This window comes from Salmo trutta, chromosome 23 (genome assembly GCF_901001165.1).
Source record: "Salmo trutta chromosome 23, fSalTru1.1, whole genome shotgun sequence".
Classification (NCBI taxonomy): domain Eukaryota; kingdom Metazoa; phylum Chordata; class Actinopteri; order Salmoniformes; family Salmonidae; genus Salmo; species Salmo trutta.
The window spans coordinates 17,710,425-17,730,151 of NC_042979.1; the positions used below are offsets into that span (position 1 = coordinate 17,710,425).

Consider the following 19,727-nt stretch of genomic DNA (forward strand, 5'->3'; position numbering starts at 1 on the left):
TACACATTTGTATATATATTACATTTCACCATGAACCATGAATAAAACATTCATACTTCATATGCAGTGATTCTTAACTATCAAGACAAGCATCAAACCCCAGAGAGAGAGAGAGAGAATTAGTCCCTTACTTTCTTTCTCCTCAATAACAAACCAGCACAAATGGTGCACAAGTGCCAGTGTATGTGTATTGTGGGCAGTAACCTTTATTAGACACAGCAACATACAGTACACAGTAGCTGGGGAAGGCGCTACAGCACATTATCACAGTGTGGGTAATGAGAGATAACTTTCGCACCACGGAGGTAGCAAGCGCAGAGCCAGTCAATCCATCACCCCATGCATTTTTTATCAGTCGCAATTAGTCAGAGGCTGTTTCTATTTCCCATTCATTTCATTTGGAAAAATGTACATGAAATAACCAGAGGCCAACTGTAGGGGCTAGCGGCAAGCAGCGCCACAATAAATAGCAGGTTTCTGACATCTTGGGGATTAACTAATGACTAGGCTGCTTGTCAGAAAGGAGGGCTAGTCAGTTACATTTAACGCAATGTAGGCTATTGTAAATTCTCCTCACTACTCATGTCTGTCCGAAGTTTGATGCCTTTACTCAATCAGTCAATTCTCTGAGCTGAACATGTCTTAGATTCCGTAAGTACTGTAAGGTTGATTTAATGTGATAATGACAGAAAGCTAGACAATCAATGGTGTGTCCATCTCTCCTTCCGTGTGTCTCTCCCTCGGTGTGTGATAAGAAAGGGAGGAGAGATGGGGTCTGACAGACTGACCTCTGCTCTGATAGGGTGAGAACAGGGAAGATGTAGCCATTGCCCTGAGAGTTGCCTGTTGTGATTGCCAGGTACAAAGAGACATCAGAGAATCATTCTGTGGGAGCTCCATGTCGTTATGTAGATAAACAATTTAAAATTAAATAAAAGGATACCTACTATAAAGTTCATATCCTGAGGCGATAGCATCATTACCAGACTTAACAAAATAAGTAAAAACAAAGCAATCTTCTTCAAAAGTAGAAAAAGTCAAAAGATGCCAAGCTTAGGGGTAAATCGTCTTTGTCTTAATTATTTAACTCTGTGAGAACGATTTCATTATGTAACCACGAAAAGCAACATGGGTAAAATTTAATGACAGCTAATTCTTTAAACAGAGAGAGTTAGACACCAGACGGATGATGATTATTCTTGACGACAGACGAGTGCTACTGACAGACCTTATATCCATCATGCCTTTACTGTGGTTTCAGGTACAACATTGGGGGGTGGACTACAAAACCTCCCTACTGGGACAACCCTTACTCCCTGAGCAGTCTGCCAATGAAGAAACCAGAGGTAGTAGTCTGGAGGGAATACTTAAGGTCAGTCCACAGAAGAATGCAACAAAAAACAGACAATGAATAAATGGGCCCCATACAGTGTTTGCCAAATCAAATGTTATTTGTCACATGCGCTGAATACTTACTTACAAGCCCTTAACCAACAATGCAGTTTTAAGAAAAATAAACGAAAGTAAAACAAATTTAAGAGCAACAATAAAATAACAATAACGAGGCTATTGTCACAACTTGTCACCTGTCTTGTGCTTGTCTCCACCCACCACCAGGTGTCTCCTATTTTCCCCATTAGACCCTGTGTATTTATATCTGTCTGTTGCCAGTTTGTCTTGTCAAGTCGTCCCAGTGTGTTTTTCCTTCTCTCTAGTTTGTGTTCTAGTCTTCCCGGTTCCGAGCTGTTTTTGCCTGCCCTGACCCTGAGCCTGCCTGCCGTTCTACGCCTGCCTGACTTTTATTAGGATTACTGTTCTCTGCCTGTCCTGGACCTGCCATTTTTCTACCCCTTGTATATAATACATCTCTGAGACTCGAACCATCTGCATCTGGGTCTCATCCTGTGTCTTTATAGTACGTACTGGCCCAGCAGACTCTGACCAGCTCCGCAATGCGGTCTGCCTGCAAGGAGCCACCATTGGAAGACACAAAGCGCTACTTCAGAACCTGATGGAAGGACTCCATACCTTGGCGGAATGCTATGACCAGGGTTTTAACTTATTACTGGAGCAATTCCGCGGACTATCTATCGGGCAGCAAGCTAAAACAGAAACCTCCCGGATGCTCAGTAACCCCGCAACCAGCAGTGGTTTTTCCCAGCTTCCCGAGAATCCCGCTTACCTCATCCGGAGCCCTACGTTGGGGATCCTGGAACCTGCCGGGTATTTCTCTCCCACTGCTCCCTCATCTTTGAGCTGCAGTCCTCTTCGGTTTCCTTCAGATCGTTCGTAGATAGCTTATCTCATAACGCTGATGTCTGGAAGGGCTCTCGCTTGGGCTACAGTGATGTGGGAGCAACAATCCACCATTTGCCTTCGTCTGGAGGATTTCGTAGCGGAAGTGAGAAAGGTGTTCGATTCTCTGGTGTCCGGGAGAGGCGCGGCTCAGAAGCTACTTCAACTATGTCAAGACTTCCATAGTGTGGCAGACTATGCGGTAGACTTTCGCATGTGTGCCTGGAACATAGAGTTCCTGATTGACACCTTCCTTCATGGATTATCAGAGGAAATTAAAAGCGAGCTCGCAGCTCGGGAGTTACCTATGGACCTCGACCCCCTCATAGCCCTGACCATAAGGATCAATGGGATCATTCCGCTAAACTTACCTGTCATCCCGGCTCCCATCGTACCCTGACTTTCATCCGACAACGTTCTTGGTGGCCCACCATGGTTCCGGACGTCTCCGCATTCGTCGCCGCCTGCAGTGTGCACACAGAACAAGACTCAGCGGCAAGCTCCGGTTGGCCTCCTTCTACCACTCCCTGTTTCTCACCGCCCCTGGTCCCATATATCCCTGGACTTTGTCACTGTCTCCCCACGTCAGACGGCAACACCACCATCCTTACGGTTGTGGATAGGTTTTCCAAAGCCGCACATTTCATTCCCCTTCCCAAGTTGCCCTCAGCCAAGGAGACGGACCAGCTTATGGTGCAGCATGTCTTCCAGATCCATGAGCTTCCGGTCGACATGGTCTCCGATCGTAGTCCTCAGTTCTCGTCCAGGTTCTGGAAGGCATTCTGCACCCTGATTGGGTCATCGGCCAGTCTGTCCTCCGGGTTTCATCCCAATCTAACGGCTAGTCGGAGTGAGCCAATCAAGACCTGGAGATGACTCGTCATTGCCTCGTCTCTGCCAATCCCACCACCTGGAGCCAGCAACTCGTGTAGATAGAGTATGCCCGCAACACCCTTCCCTGCTCGGCCACTGGTCTCTCGCCCTTCGAGTGTTCCTTGGGTTACCAACCTCCGCTTTTCCCTGAGCAAGATGAATAAGTCAGCATACCCTTGTCCCAGATGTTCGTCCACTGCTGTCGGTGTACGTGGAAGAGAGCCCAGTCCGCTCTTCTTAAGACCACCTACAGGTATCGGTGACAGGCGGACCGCCACCGGACCCTGGCTCCCCGCGATTGTCTCGGGCAGAGGATAAGGCTCTCCACTCGGGATCTGCCCATCAGGGTGGAGTCCCATAAACTTTCCCCCCGCTTTATCGGCCCTGTTCCCTATCTCTAAATCCTTAGCCACACTGTTGTTTGTCTTTGTTTCCCTGCACCCTCCATATACATCCCACTTTTCATGTGTCTAAAATTAAACCTCTCACACAGCCCTTTGTCTCTTGTCTCGTCAAGTCGTCCCAGTGTGTTTTTTCCTTCTCTCTAGTTTGTGTTCTAGTCTTCCCGGTTCCGACCTGTTTTTGCCTGCCCTGACCCTGAGCCTGCCTGCCGTTCTACGCCTGCCTGACTTTTATTAGGATTACTGTTCTCTCCCTGTCCTGGACCTGCCATTTGTCTACCCCTTGTATATAATACATCTCTGAGACTCGAACCATCTGCCTCGTGTCTGCATCTGGGTCTCATCCTGTGTCGTTATAGCTACAGTACCAGTCAAAAGTTTGGACACACCTACTCATTCAAGGGTTTTTCTTTATTTTACTATTTACTACATTGTAGAATAATAGTGAAGACATCAAAACTATGAAATAACACATATGGAATCATGTAGTGACCTAAAAAGTGTTAAACCAATCAAAATACATTTGAGCTTCTTCAAAGTAGCCACCCTGTGCCTTGATGACAGCTTGGCACACTCTTGGAATTCTCTCAACCAGCTTCATGAGGTAGTCACCTGGAATGCATTTCAATTAACAGGCGTGCCTTGTTAAGTTAATTTGTGGAATTTCTTTCCTTAATGCATTTGAGCCAATCAGTTGTGTTGTAACAAGGTAGGAGGGGTGTATATAGCCCTATTTGGTAAAAGACTAAGTCCATATTATGTCAAGAAAAGCTCAAATAAGCAAAGACAAATGACAGTCCATCATTACTTTATGACATGAAGGTCAATACGGAAAATTTCAAGAACTTTGTTTTTTAAAGTGCAGTCGCAAAAACCACCAAGCGCTATTATGAAACTAGCTCTCATGAGGACCGCCACAGGAAAGGAAGACCCAGAGTTACCTCTGATGCAGAGGAGAAGTTTGTTAGAGTTAGCCTCAGACATTGCAGCCCAAATGCTTCAGAGTTCAAGTAACAGACACATCTCAACATCAACAGTTCAGAGACTGCGTGAATCAGGCCTTTGTGGTCGAGTTGCTGCAAAGAAGCCACTACTAAAGGACACCAATAAGAAGAGGTTTGCTTGTGCCAAGAAGCACGACCAATGGACATTAGACCGGTGGAAATCTTTCCTTTGGTCTGATGAGTCCAAATTTGAGATTTTTGGTTCCAACCGACATGTCTTTGTGAGACGCAGAGTAGGTGAACGGATGATCTCCACATGTGTGGTTCCCACTGTGAAGCATGGAGGAGGAGGTGTGATGGTGTGGGGGTGCTTTGCTGGTGAAACTGTCTGTAATTTATTTATAATTCAAAGGAACCCTTAACCAGCATGGCTACCACAGCATTCTGCAGCAATATGCCATTATATCTGGTTTGCACTTAATGAGACTATCATTTGTTTTTCAACAGGACAATGACCCAAAACACACCTTCAGGGCTATTTGACCAAGAAGGAGAGTGATGGAGTGCTGCATTAGATCACCTGGCCTCCACCATCACCCGACCTCAACCCAGTTTAGATGGTTTGGGATGAGCTCGACCTCAGAGTGAAGGAAAATCAGCCAGCAAGTGCTCAGCACATGTGGGAACTCCTTCAAGACGGTTGGAAAAGCATTCCAGGTGAAGCTGGTTGAGAGAATGCCAAGAGTGTGCAAAGCTGTCATCAAGGCAAAGGGTGGCTACTTTGAAAAATCATTTTGATTTTGTTTAACACTTTTATGGTTACTACATGATTCCATATGTGTTATTTCATAGTTTTGATGTCTTCACTATTATTCTACCATGTTGAAAATAGTCAATAGAAAAACCCTTGAATGAGTAGGTTTGTCCAAACTTTTGACTGGTACTGTATATATTTTTTCTCAATGAACTGACCAATAAAGCTTCAACTCTTCCATAAGTTGAAGCTTCCCTTAAATTGGCTGTCAAATTACCCTGGGTCTCCAGCCCTCGCCACATGCCTTCGCCGTCCTCCCCCTTTGACCTTCACCCGTGCTGCGGCCCCAAACGTCATGTATTGATTCTGTTTACTCCTCGTCTGCCTCCACTCCATCCCAGTGTAGGAGAGGAGCATCGTTTGCCCCGAGGCGATCAGCAGGGCCAGGCTTGTTCCAGCCTTTGATCAACGTTCAGCCAGAGGATTAACATATGCATGCTCTCTTCCTCCCTTTGTCACCACGCTTGATCATAAGTCTATGGCCTCCCCTCATTCCCTCTGATATGGGCTGAGCCCAATGAATCAATGGCCGTGCTTTAGGTCTCTTGTTGAACATGGGCGCCAATGATGGATGGATGTCTGTGGGTAAAGCTCTGTTTATTAAAACGCCATGGCTGATTTGTTAGGCCACCTAACGTGAGATAATGACAGAGAACATGTGTGAAATGATACTGTAAATACTGTATACTATTTCTTATAACACAGCACACATTCCAAACAGACCATGCCAAAAGCTAATTAAGTCAATAGTTTCCTTAGTGTTCATGCTGGCTAAAATGGACCAAGTATAAAAGACACTGCAGAGCAGGGATGCATCTGTCTCTGTCATGCCAGCCCTAGCTGTGCAGTAAATGTACTAATTGGAATAATTTGGGCCTACTACAGTCTCCCCAGTTTGTTTGCAGTGCACTAGCTAGTGGACGAGCTAACTGATAGGCTGAATGGCTGTGGAATTGGGACATAGAGTCCTTATCAGGTGGAGGTTCTCCATTAGCTGAGCTGATACTGCCACGCGTATTACAACCTAATTAAACATAAGGCGTCTAAATGTCCAACATCCTGCCCTAACTACTGTAAATGTTCTCATGGCCATGGTGAAAAGGTAGCCTCTATAGGTCATAACACTACTAACCATGACTATTGATTCACATGAGCGCCATTTCCACTGAGCCTTTCAATGGAGCCGAAAAAAGGCAAATTGAAATAAGAATTTCTAGGTAGCTGCGCCACATGCAGTGAATGAAAATACAGATTCCAGGCAACGAGGAGGGAGGCAGCCAAAACTGTACGAGCTCTCCCCCTCATCACCCTGCAGGTCTGAGCAAGAACCAAGGTGCTGGAGCCCAGGCCCTATTAAAACTGGAGCCCAGCTTGCCGTAAGGATGCATGTCTTCTCGTCGTGGAAAAACCAATCCACACGCCCCAACAGTGAGACAATCAGCCATGCGCTGCGCGGGGTGAGACAGGAGTGACCTGCTGTTTCCTTCACAGCAGAGGTGAAGCCCACTCTACACACTGATGAGCACTTCCACAAACATCAAACAGGCCGCGGCAGACCTCCCCGCGACCTCCCTCCACTGCCCTGTCTCCTGCTCTCTCCTTTTATTTGGGGTTGATGTGGGAGGACGGATCGTCAAATATCGATCATGGTGTGCTCCGTAAAATTCTCCCTCCAGGTTTGAGAGGTGATTATAGGCCCAAGCCCAGCTGATGCAGAAAGTGGTGAGTGTGTGTGTGCGTGCGTATGTGTGCGTGCAATGACAATCTGAAGTTCCTTGTGTCAGAAAGAGAAGCCTAGGAGGGCAGTCCTTATTCTTTTATTCAATCTCAGATGCTGCTACCCAATATGTTCCAATCATCCAGAGGACACCCCAAAGAGAACAACTAAAGGCACAGACATGTAAAATACTGTAGGCCATGGAAACACTGAGAATAATGCATACTCTATAGAATCCAATCATCAAAATTCTAATGGTTTGTATCCATCCCACAAACCATCCCCCATAAGATGCAGCTAGATTCCAAGTGTTTGCAATAGGAATGGACTGTTATTAATTAAGGTTGTGGGTAGTTTTTGACAGCGGCTCCCGAGTGGCAATCGGTGTGGATCTTGGCGCTGACCTGGCCCAGCGGGGGTACGCGCTGCGTCTTTGAGGAGAGGAGGGGATAGAGGGGGGTAGGAGGGAGTGAGGCGAAGGGTGGGGGCTGGCTCCATGCCGGCAGCAAGGCCTGCCACGTCTGTGTGCCTGCTTTGAAGTGTCACCTTGAGGGAAGAGCCGATGGCCGGGAAGCAGGGAGGGCGGGAGCCGTGGAAAGGAGTGGCACTGTTGGCATTGCCAGACACGGCGTTTTAATATTACATGGGCTCCCGTCCATCTCTCTACACACACAGGACATTCCTTATGCTTGATTTAGTTTGAAAGTAGATCTTTGGGTTTTTTCTCCTCTCCGTGCTGTGGCTCAACACCTGTGCTGGTTTTGTGTTCACTCTGGCAATAACAAATGTCAAGCTCTCAAAACAGAATATCTTTAGTAAGACCTAATATTATGCAGCAAATAGTTAATTTGACTAGATGTTTATGTTCTGATTACTAGATGAACAGTATGTCTACAAAAACTTGGTAGTGGGCTTGAACCGAACATTTAACTTGGCTGCAGAGGCAACATTACAGCCTGGAAAACTTACTCAGTTGGAGAGAACTTGAATTAAGGGGTGCATACTCCATTTGATAATGCTGCTGTCATAAACGTAAAATATTTCAGTGATGCTAATTGCTAAGCTAATATTACTCACTTGCCCATATAATTGCTTTTTTAAATGAAAACTCAGTATCATTATGGGAAAAACTCAATCTTTCAGCAATCTTCCCATGTCTCTCCTGGCAAGAATCAGTGTTCTAGAGCACACCAGAATATCAAGCACTGTGTCAGTCAATACACTGGCAGTGTGCTGCGGGGAGAGTGAAGAGAGCTTCACTGTTTGACTGAAGTTTTAACAGAGAATGAGGAAATAGGTGTTTTGAAGTGAAGGAAAAAAACACTTTCTACCCACTTTAACAACCGTCCCAGTTCACAAATAGCAGTTTTAACTCCCCTGATTAGCTCTGACATCTGCAGCCTTTCATCTTCCCCTCCATCTTGTTTTTTTAATCACATTAACCCAAACGGGCATCCTTTAATGGCCTCTTTTTTAGGAAAGCTGAAAGAAGAAAGATAATTAAAATAATTAAACCATAGGGATTGGCCTGTGCATGCTCCTCTTCTCTCCCTTCTCTTTTCTTCTCTTCTCTCCTTTTTTAAGTTTTGAATCTGCTTTGCTTACTGATTCAAGAGCGAGAGAAAGTGGGAGAGCCTCACCACCCTCATTTAATTGCATTAACTCTCCTCTCAGAGGTCCAATTTTTTCCACCAAAAACAGCACCCAATGTAGAGTCTGATGCAGAGGTGCATGTCAGCTGTCTAAATGTGATAGTGGAGGAAAGGCATGTGTAATAAAAAAATACTTTATAGTGCATATTTATTTAGTCTATTGTAGTGTGTTTTGCATAAGGCCTTGCTTAAAAAAAATGAAAAAGTATCCTCTTTAATGATTATTTATTCATGGCCTTTTAAGCTTTTAATGAGAACAAATGAAGCCGTTTTCCACAGTGTCAGAATGTAGTATGCTTACCAAAAATGGTCTTGTCAGCATTTCTCTTCCCGTGTGTGTCCATGTGGAATAAACACAAACATTTAAATATAACTAGACTTTTGGAGGGAGACTTAAAACATTGATGATTTCAACTTGATCCTGCATAAATTCCTTATCTTCAAAATGTCCCTAGAAATTCTGATCCGGCTCTAATCATGATACTTAACGCAGCATTGTATTTTCTGTCTTTAAATTATATTTCTATGAATGTAGATTATTTCAATCATTTTAGAAAAAAGCTCAAATTAGTACAACTGAGTTTGATGTCCAGTGCAATTGAGGGAATGAACCACCTCAAACTCATTACTATAATAAGATTGAAAAGTCTATAGGCACTTGACAAAGTTCTAGCAGTCTTACTTCTTCTGGACTGCTTCAAATAATCTTTCCTGGTCATTAAATATGCCATTATGATGTCGTTAGGACAAGGAGGAATTTAAGTATTGCTAAGTTGTAAACTTCACTGGCCACATGAATCTAATAGATTCACCAGTTCATTTGAAAATGTGGATATAATGCATGGAGATAGTTGCTGTAAAAAGAGAGATGGCGTCCCGTATTTATAGATTCATTGTCTGCCTGCAATTTAATACATCAATGTTTTCTGTTGCTCAAGCACCTGTGTTTGAACCTTTTAAGAAAATTTTACACAAAATTGCAGATTTAAGGTTTGAAAATCAACTATGTGTTATAGGAAATGTAGCAAAGTCACAGAAATACAGTACACTGCATTACAGGTGTATATTTCTGAAAATTATCAAATAATTTCCAAATAATTCTCTTAAAAGGAATGAAACCACAGGACTTTACTGTTGCCAAGAGATAGACATTCTCCTTGGAGCCCAATCCTTACTCTGCATAGCCTGCTGTCTATTTCTCTGCAACCCTTTTCCTCATTCAGATCATTTGTACAGGGCTCATTTCAAGTTGGCAAAAAGAGAAGAATCCCTTTGCTGGAAATACTTAAGATTTATATTTAAATTTTCATGAAATCTTTGAGAACATTGAGGAGCAATTTCACATTTGCACTGACATCTAATTTCTTGAGTACAGTCTGAAATCACAAATTGCCAAGGATTCCCTCTGTGCCCAATTATCCTGCATCAATTTGCCTGACCCCGCCGAGTACTGGTAAATTAATCATACAATTTTTTTTTTTTATTCACTCATGAAATACATAGGCACACGTTTGATAAACGAATCGTACTTGCTCAGTTATACCCACAATGATTCCCTTCCTTTCCCGAAACGATACACACATAGGACCGTAGCATTAACCCATAAAACTGAGCTTTGTCGACGACACACACACACTGAATATCTGCATACAACAACTGTCACTATTCAGTTAATCTCTTTGCCCAATATGTTAATATATGGACTAGAAATGTACAAAATAAAAAACAGTTTCGGGTAATAGGAAGGAGAGAAAAGCTGAAATAGGTAATAGGCTGAAAATAGGCAGCCATTAAACTGTTTAGGTTGAAGTGTTATACAATTGAGCTAGTTTGATACATGGCTATTACGTTCTATGCTGTCTTTTTGTACCACTAATCACCACCATAGATTGGACCAGGAATAATGCAACAGCTAAATAACAGAATTTAACATTTTAAATAGATCCTGTAGCTACCACTGACAGTATTTTGAACTTGGCAATAATTGTCTAAGGACTTGTTAGCTCCAATCATCAACTATACATCACATCTACCAGACCGGCTTACCTGTTGATTGAACCACTGCAGGAAAAGGCTAAGTGTTTGGAACAACAGTGCTCTCTAGTGGGGAATGAGATAGAGAATGATGTTTAGTGGTCACTTTCACCCTTGGTTGACGTTAGGGACATATCTAAATTTACTGGGGATGGGGGGGCTGGTCCCACATAAATATTTTCACATGACCCTCCCCTTGTACTGTAAAATAAATTGAACACTCTGCCCACTCATATAATTAACTCCAAATAATGTTTACGACCACAAATAACAATAACGACCCTGTGTTTATAAACATGGATATCTACTTTGCTTTTGTGCAACAGTCAATACCACTTAGGGCTACGGGCCAGAAGGTTGAGGGTTTGCCAACCACCACAGAGGAGCTCCCTCTCCCTGCCAGTTTCATTAATTGATGATTACATCCGGATGCAAACAATGATCAGCTAAGGGGAAATCAGATTTTCAACATTTTGATGCTATATTTAGAATTATATAAAATATATGCAACAAAGTTTCCACCAACAGGTTTCTGTGCCAATGCATCACACCACCAATAAACAAAACATGCCGACATGGTTTGCAACACCAAAATAAGTCAATCTTGACAAACAGAAAACACATCCCTCCCTACCTTGTAGGCTTACCCAGTATTGAAGGCTTGGCTTGAAAACTCAGAATGTCATTGAACTTTGTGTTTTGTAACAGATGTCTCTTTCCATTCATCAAAATGCCTCTGCAAAGTCTGGAATGATTAATTGTATTTGTCAGTAAAAACAAAAATACATATACAGAAATAACTGGGATTGCACAATAAAGTCAGAGACTTACACTACATGACCAAAAGTATGTGGACACGCGCTGGTCAAACATCTCATTCCAAAATCATGGTTATTAATATGGAGTTGGTCTCCCCTTTGCTGCTATAACAGCCTCAACTCTTCTGGGAAGGCTTTCCACTAGATGTTGGAACATTGCTGCGGGGACTTGCTTCCATTTAGCCACAAGAGCATTAGTGAGGTCGGGCACTGATGTTGAGATATTAGGTCCGGCTCAAAGTCGGCGTTCCAATTCATCCCAAAGACGTTCGATGAGGTTGAGGCCAGGGCTCTGTGCAGGCCAGTCACGTTCTTCCACACTGATCTCGACAAACCATTTCTGTACGGACCTCACTTTGTGCACGGGGGCATTGTCATGCTGAATCAGGAAAGGGCCTTCCCCAAACTGTTGCCACAAAGTTGGAAGCACAGAAGCATCTAGAATGCCATTGCATGCTGTAGTGTTAAGATTTCCCTTCACTGGAACTAAGGGGCCTAGCCCAAACCATGAAAATCAGCCCCAGACCATTATTCATCCTCCAGCAATCTTTACAATTGGCACTATGCATCTGGGTAGGTAGCATTCTCCTGGCATCCGCCAACCCAGATTCGTCCATCGGGCTGCCAGATGGTGAAGTGTGATTCATCACTCCAGCTGACGCTTCGCATTGCGCATGGAGATCTTAGGCTTGTGTGCAGCTACTCGGCCATGGAAACCCATTTCAAGAAGCTCCCGAAGAACAGTTCTTGTGATGACATTGGGAACTAGGTAGTGAGTCTTGCAACCAAGGACAGACGATTTTTATGCGCATCAGCACTCGGCGGTCCCGTTCTGAGAGCTTATGTGGCCTACCACTTTGCAGCTGAGCCGTTGTTGCTCCTAGATGTTTCCACTTCGCAATAACAGAACTTACAGTTGACTGGGGGCAGCTCTAGCAGTGCAGAAATGTGACTCACTAGCTTGTTGGAAAGGTGGCATTCTATTACGGTGCAACATTGAAAGTCACTCTACTCTTCAGTAAGGCAATTCTACTGCCAATGTTTGTCTATGGACATTGCATGGCTGTGTGCTCGATTTTATACACCTGTCAGCAATGGGTGTGGCTGAAATATCTGACTCCACTAATTTGAAGGTGTGTCCACATACACTAAATATACAAAAGTATTTCCATTTCCAGGACTGAATGCATGTCTAATTTACACATCTCCATCTGGCTTTTTTATCAGAGCTAAATCTATGAGCTATTATGTTTTTCTGTCATGAATAATGTGCGGTAGCCCAACCTGGTCTCCGAGCATTTCGTATTATTCTGTAAGTAAATCCGAGACACTCCATTTACATTTGGTAAAGTTACATAAAACAGATGGTTACTTAAGGCAAAAACGGCAGATGGTTACTTAAGGCAAAAATAATAATAATCATCCTCAGCAAATCTACACACAATAACCCATAATGACAAAGCAAAAACAGGTGAGATGCTTTAAAACTTGAAGTCCACCTGTGGTAAATTCAATTGATTGGACATGATTTGAAAAGGCACACACCTGTCTATATAAGGTCCCACAGTTGACAGTGCATGTCAGAGCAAAAATCAAGCCATGAGGTCTAAGGAATTGACTGTATAGCTCCGAGACAGGATTGTGTCAAGGCACAGATCTGGGGAAGGGTACCAAAAATGTCTGCAGCATTGAAGGTCCCCAAGAACACAGTGGCCTCCATCATTCTTAAATGGAAGAAGTTTGGAACCACCAAGACTCTTCCTAGAGCTGGCCGCCGGCCCAAACTGAGCAGTCGGGGGAGAGGGGCCTTGGTCAGGGAGGTGACCAAGAACCCAATGGTCACTCTGAAAGAGCTCTAGAGTTCCTCTGTAGAGATGGGAGAACCTTCAAGAAGGACAACCATCTCTGCAGCACTCCATCAAATCAGGCCTTTATGGTAGTGGCCAGAAGTTAGCCGCTTCTCAGTAAAAGGCACATGATAGCCCGCTTGGAGTTTGCCAAAAGGCACCCAAAGACTTTCAGACCATGAGAAACAAGATTCTATGGTCTGATGAAACCAAGATTGAACTCTTTGGCCTGAATGCCAAGCATCACATCTGGAGGAAACCTGGCACCATCCCTATGGTGAAGCACGGTGGTGGCAGCATCATGCTGTGGGGATGTTTTTTCAGCAGCAGGGACTGGGAGACTAGTCAGGATCGAGGCAAAGATGAACGGAGTACAGGAGATATCCTTGATGAAAACCTGCTCCAGAGCGCTCAGGACCTCAGACTGGGGTGAAGGTTCACATTCCAACAGGACAAAGACCCTAAACACACAGCCAAGACAATGCCGGAGTGGCTTCGGGACAGGTCTTTGAATGTCCTTTAAATGGCCCAGCCCGAGCCCGGACTTGAATCCGATCGAACATCTCTGGAAAGACCTGAAAATAGCTGTGCAGGGACGTTCCCCATCCAACCTTACAGAGCTTGAGACGATCTGCGGAGAATGGGAGAAACTCCCCAAATACAGGTGTGCCAAGCTTGTAGCGTTATCCCAAGAAGACTTGAGGCTGTAATTGCTGCCAAAAGGTGCTTCAACAAAGTACTGAGTAAAGGGTCTGAATACTTATGTAAATGTCATAATTTTTTATACATTTGCCAACATTTCTACAACTTTTGGTTTTGTCATTATGGGGTAGTGTGTGTAGATTGAGGAGAAATAAGTATGTAACGTATGCTATAAAGTCAAAGGGTCTGAATACTTTCCGAATGCACTGTAGTACAGGTATAGCCTACAACATTAAATTATTTACAAAATGATTATTGACAAAAGTGTGAGATTATTATGTCAATTGGCAGCCAAGCATTGATCATCATGTCACCAGAATAAGACCCTTGATATTTATTGAAAGGAGAATCAACATTATCACTGTGCACTTTCGCCACTCTGTGAAGTTCATAACTTATTTCATCTGTATCCTAATAAACTGCATGCTTTCCCAAGATGTGGTGACATTTATCAGACATGTAGGTTACTTTACTCATAAAGGTTTGATTGAAACCTTGTTAATGTCAAGCCATTTTGAGGACGCTGGAATTACATTTTGGATGAACAGGTTCATGGCTACAGGAGACTTTTGCAGTTGCCTTATCAGATTCAAACATTGTGACTGGTTGAGTTTTTGCCACATATAAAAGGTAATACATTAAAGTGAAATGTTAAATATGTAGGCTATAATGAAGCGTTACGAATAGCCGCTTTGATTGGAGAGGAGGCAGTGCATGTGTTAAGCTTTCCTGAATAACTGGGCCTGCCGGGAGCATATGTGGACACATTATTTTTGGACGACTTGGGAGAATGATCTGCAAGACAGAACATTCAGTATCAGAAGTAAAAATAGTCAGACTGGCCTGCTAGTGTGCCTTTCTGGTCCTTATAAAATACTGTGAGTAGACCAAATTGAATGACATATTCAAATCACAGGGCCTTTGCGCCGTTATTCAAATGACATTTTCACTGGAGCCTAGAGTAGGATAGAATGTTGTACTCACTTGAAAACAATAATGCAATTATTCATTGCATTGTGGTGTTGTAGGCTAGTCTGGATTTTTGAGCTGTGTCTCATGTCTTCACTGTTCTTTCATGCGCAATGCTGCACTTGGCCTCTCCGCTGCCTATCAGTTATTCCTATTTGTTCTTGTCGATTAATATATTTTTTTAAATGCAGCTTTGAATGTTGTGTGGTATGACTGCTAGGTAGCCTATTGCAGATCCTAACAAACAATCCACCTACCACGATTGCCACTATGAATGGTGTAAAGAGGGCAGGATGGACTATATTGACCTTTAGTGTAGTAAAAAGGTTAGCACATGGTAAAGAATAGTGCATAAGGGAAGTGCCAAAACACCTTGATATAGGGGAGGCGCATGTAAGCAGATTCGAAAATGTGGCTAGGATGGGAGAAATATATGGTAAACCCTGCAAAAGAGAAAATGTAAACAAGGGGAAAAAATAAAATAAATAAAATGTTAAAAAAAAAAAAACACTACCCTCTCCTGTGACCAATACATTGTGTTTTTTTAAATACCTCCCCACCCCCCAGTTAATTGCAATCTGTCCCTTAGTTTTATGATTATAGAACACTTAATGAAAAATAAAAATATTAAGAGGATCTGTAGTGCAAAACATTGAAGACGATTTTTATTTTTTTATTGTTCACAGTTAAACACAAGCAACTGCTTTAAATAACTTTGTTTTTTGCCTTTTTTCAAAATCTCCAACTCCAAAAGGAGTCCCAACTCAAGCTTTCCATTCAGTTCACGCTTGATTGTACCATCTATCTTGGTTTGTTGTAGTTCCTACTACTATACTGTACTGTTGGCATTAAAGTGGATTGTTGAACATGCTTTTAGATAGCAAGGCAGAGGGAATGACAGCTGAAGTTCAGTGGACAACAGGATTTATGACCATTTCAACACATGGAAGGAACCAACTTTCAATGTCAACATCAAAGTAAAATTCTTCCACTTTTTACTGCCATAGGTCAGTAGGACCAATAAGAATCAATTGGCAGAGACTTCTGTTTTTGTTCTGTTCTCAGAAAACAGATGACACATGTAAACCTTTTATGCAGCATTCGAGAGACACCGAGACACAGGGTTGGGGAGTAACTGATTTAAAATCAACTGTAATCAGTTGCGTTACCGGCAAAAATGTTGTAATCAGATTACAGATACTTTAAAAAACTAGATGATTACTTTGTGGATTACTTTAAAAAAGGATGTTGTGAAAAACATTAACATCTTTCTGTTTCTCAACGACATTCAATTCAGCATTGAAAAAAGGCGCAATTTAAAGTTTTGTTCCTCTGGAGCAAATCTGACCACAAGTCAGAGACCACTATGACACGCCAAATGCGTTCGATGGATACTTTTTGTATTCTTCTTATGCCTCTTATGGGGAAAGTAAAATCAGATTACGTCACTGAGTTAGGGTTATCCAAAAATGGCATTACTGATTACAATTTTGAACAGGTGACTAGTAAGGGATTACATTTAGAAAGAAACCTACCCAGCCCTCCCCAGATACATAACGCATCAACTAGAATAGAAACACGTGAGGTGAACGTGTCATTCTGAAATGCTTGTATTTAGTATCTGATTAAAATGTTTGGCACGTTCAAAGTGTCTTTCTGTAAGTGAACTCGAACACACTGCTTTATACAGGTAGATGTATTGCAAATTATTTGTTGGAATTAACATAGCATGAGTATGACCTAAATTCAAGATGTGGATATCGTGAGCAACATTAGTTGCAGAAACTTGTAGGTATTTTGAACTCTTAACAAAATGCTGTTGTCATATCAATATTCCAGAGTGATAATAAATGTTATTGGAAGTTTCAGTAACGTTCATCAACACTAACAGGAATGAAAATGGAATATATCCCCAAAATCCTTCTCCTTACAGGTTGCAAAGCCCCTTGCAAGGCTAGGACTACTTGGGGAAGGGAGTGATCATGAAATAATAAATCATTTAAAAAAAACTCTACTTATAAAAAAGCATTTCTAAATGTTGCAAATTTTTCTTATTGCAACTTGACTTAAACAACATACACTTGCATACATACAAACTAGGCACAAACACACAGTCTCTCTGTCTTCAACACATGGGTTGTTCTGCGAAGGGTGCCCTTTGATATTTTAAGTAGACATTCTTTTGCACCGATATTGAATTTCAAAAGCCTGTTATATTAAATGAAGTGCCCTTTACTATAGACCACATGGAGAATTCAATAAATCCATTTTTTTATATGAATAAAGACTTTTCAGCATTTTGACATGTCCCTCCGTGCACCTTGTGACTTCTAGGAAGATTTTAATCCACTTAATCCCAACATTTCTCCAAATTTTCACCATCATTGTAATGCCCTAGTTATTTTGTTGCTTTGACAAAGTAATTTCTGAAGATCATTATTTATTTAATGTGATTGGTGATTAATTTACGTCTGTCCCGCATTTTAAGGTCAACCCTGTTACATGAACTTGAACTCTCGTTTTAATTTGAAACTATTCCTTTTTTTTCTCTTCCCAATAGAAACATTGAACATTTAAGTCAATACAGTGTAAAAGCAGTTGAATTGGTTCTACTCTTTTCTGTCATTTTCTGTTTTTTTGTGGCGGAAAATTGAGTGGGTCAAGCATAACATCAACCATGTCACCCTTAGATACAGGCTAGAAATGTTTTAACAAGAAGTCAAAATGTGAAGCTTGTATTCAATTACTACTCTGTTACACACAACAAGCTTCCATTCCTCCTGTCACAAGGAGATTTATGGCTGATTTAAGATGAAATAGTCAACCCTTTACTTTATTTGTCACTTAATAAGCACTTACTATAGTAATTATTTTATCTCTTTAAATTTAACATGTGCTCTTTATGACATAATGTTAAAATTAGGTGAAATCCGTAGTTTTTTTTGGCATGTTACACCGAATTGGTGAAACGACCCACATACTAAAGGACATTTCTGTCAGGAATGCAGGCCTAATGAAATTAGCATGGAAAAGCAATCATCTTGCATTGTATATAAACTATACTGTAGCAACAGGCAAAATCCCTGATTCCTCCCCAAGAATAGCAGAGGAGTTGGAATTACGGACAACAATCCCACGCTTGGTATATCTACTCTCCAAGCCTTGAGGATCACCCCACTCCTCACACAACATCAGTACAGGTGCTCAAGAGGGACATTAGTCAACCTAAACCAGGCTTTCAGAAACATCCCTACAAGACTAATTTGTTTTGTGGTTTTTTATAACATCAAGTAACGGGTTTGGAAATAGGGTGTCTATATGAAATTGTTTGAAAAACTCCCAAATGTATAAGTGAAATCAAAGCAGATAAAGATAATGTGGTCTCTGCTGGTATATTGTAACATTACATCCTTATTTAAAACCTTCCTTCCCATCTTTACATTTGACAAGGGAGTAAATCAAAATCAGTGGTTCAAATCCTGTTGTCCACTTGAGGGAATGGGATAAATAACACTGAATTTAAAAAAGAGCTTTGTCTTGAACTTTTACTGTCTGGAGCTCTTGCTCCGGCCGACCACTCGTTCTACTCTCCATCCTCTCTCAGTTCTTGTATTTTAACTGTGCTTGTGATGCGTTTCGTTGTAGTCCATGATCCTTAGTTGCTGTCTGGGTCGTGCTGAACTGGCCGCCACCACTCCCCCTCCCCTTGCTCCTCCCATCTTCCGTCTGGTGGTCTCCTGCTTGGTAGCTCTCTGCTTGGTTTCAGGCGGGTGCTCCTTGGCGGGCACAGTGAGAGGGGCACCCAGTAGAGAGGCAAGGGCAGGGGAAAGGGTAAGGTTAAGGACAGGGTTAGAGACAGGACACGTCAGAGAATTCCCCAGTGGGGGAAATGAGGGCTCCACACACAGCTCAGTCTTCAGGCCCTGTGATAGGCCGGCCAGGCGGGGGGGTGGCGGCTCCTCGTCACACTGGCTTTCGCTCTTGTTCCGGAACAGCTCTCGCGCCCGCATGCCCAGGAAGCTCTTGGCGCTGGGGTAGGAGCCAACAGTGTGGGGGGTGGCGTCGGCGGGCAGTGGGGGGGCATAGGTACAGGAAGGCTCCACAAGGAGAGACTTGGGGACTTCCTGGGTGCCATTGACTGAGTTGACAGGGGGGTTGTTGGCCTTTGGTTGCCCTGGAGATAAAGTGCTGCCGTTGCGTTGTGGGGACTGAGGTGGTCTGCCGTTATCTGACCACTCATTGGTTCCTGATGTGACTGGTCCATCTGGCTCCATGATACTGCCATTACCATAGAGACAGGGGAGGAAAACATGGAAGGGGATTACTTTCAATTATAAACTGGGTGGTTCAAGCCCTGAATACTGGTGGCATATCAGAACATATACTACTCTAATTACATTGGAAACCAGTTTATAATAGCAATAAGGCACCTCAGGGGTTTGTGGTATATGACCAATATACCAAGGCTAAGGGCTGTGTCCAGGCACTTGCGGCGTGCATAACAACAGCCCTTAGTCGTGGTATATTGGCTACATCCCACACCTCCTAGGGCCTTATTGCTTAGATATACATTTAGCTTCTAAATGGCACACACACACACACACACCATTCTGCATGTGCATTCCATAAAGTTAAGCAAAAGGAACTTCAACAGTTTGACT

At 42.7% G+C, this 19,727-nt stretch overlaps 1 protein-coding gene across 1 annotated transcript in view; it reads right to left on the reverse strand.

Moving 5' to 3' along the window:
• Positions 1 to 15,709: 15,709 nt before the first annotated feature.
• The window catches only part of LOC115159506 (hamartin), a 37,921-nt gene continuing 33,903 nt past the window's right edge, over positions 15,710 to 19,727 (reverse strand). Inside the window, exon 22 of the mRNA XM_029709291.1 lies at positions 15,710 to 19,344. Coding sequence (XP_029565151.1) covers positions 18,681 to 19,344 — 664 coding nt within the window. The 3' untranslated portion in view covers positions 15,710 to 18,680. The remainder of the gene's footprint in view (positions 19,345 to 19,727) is intronic.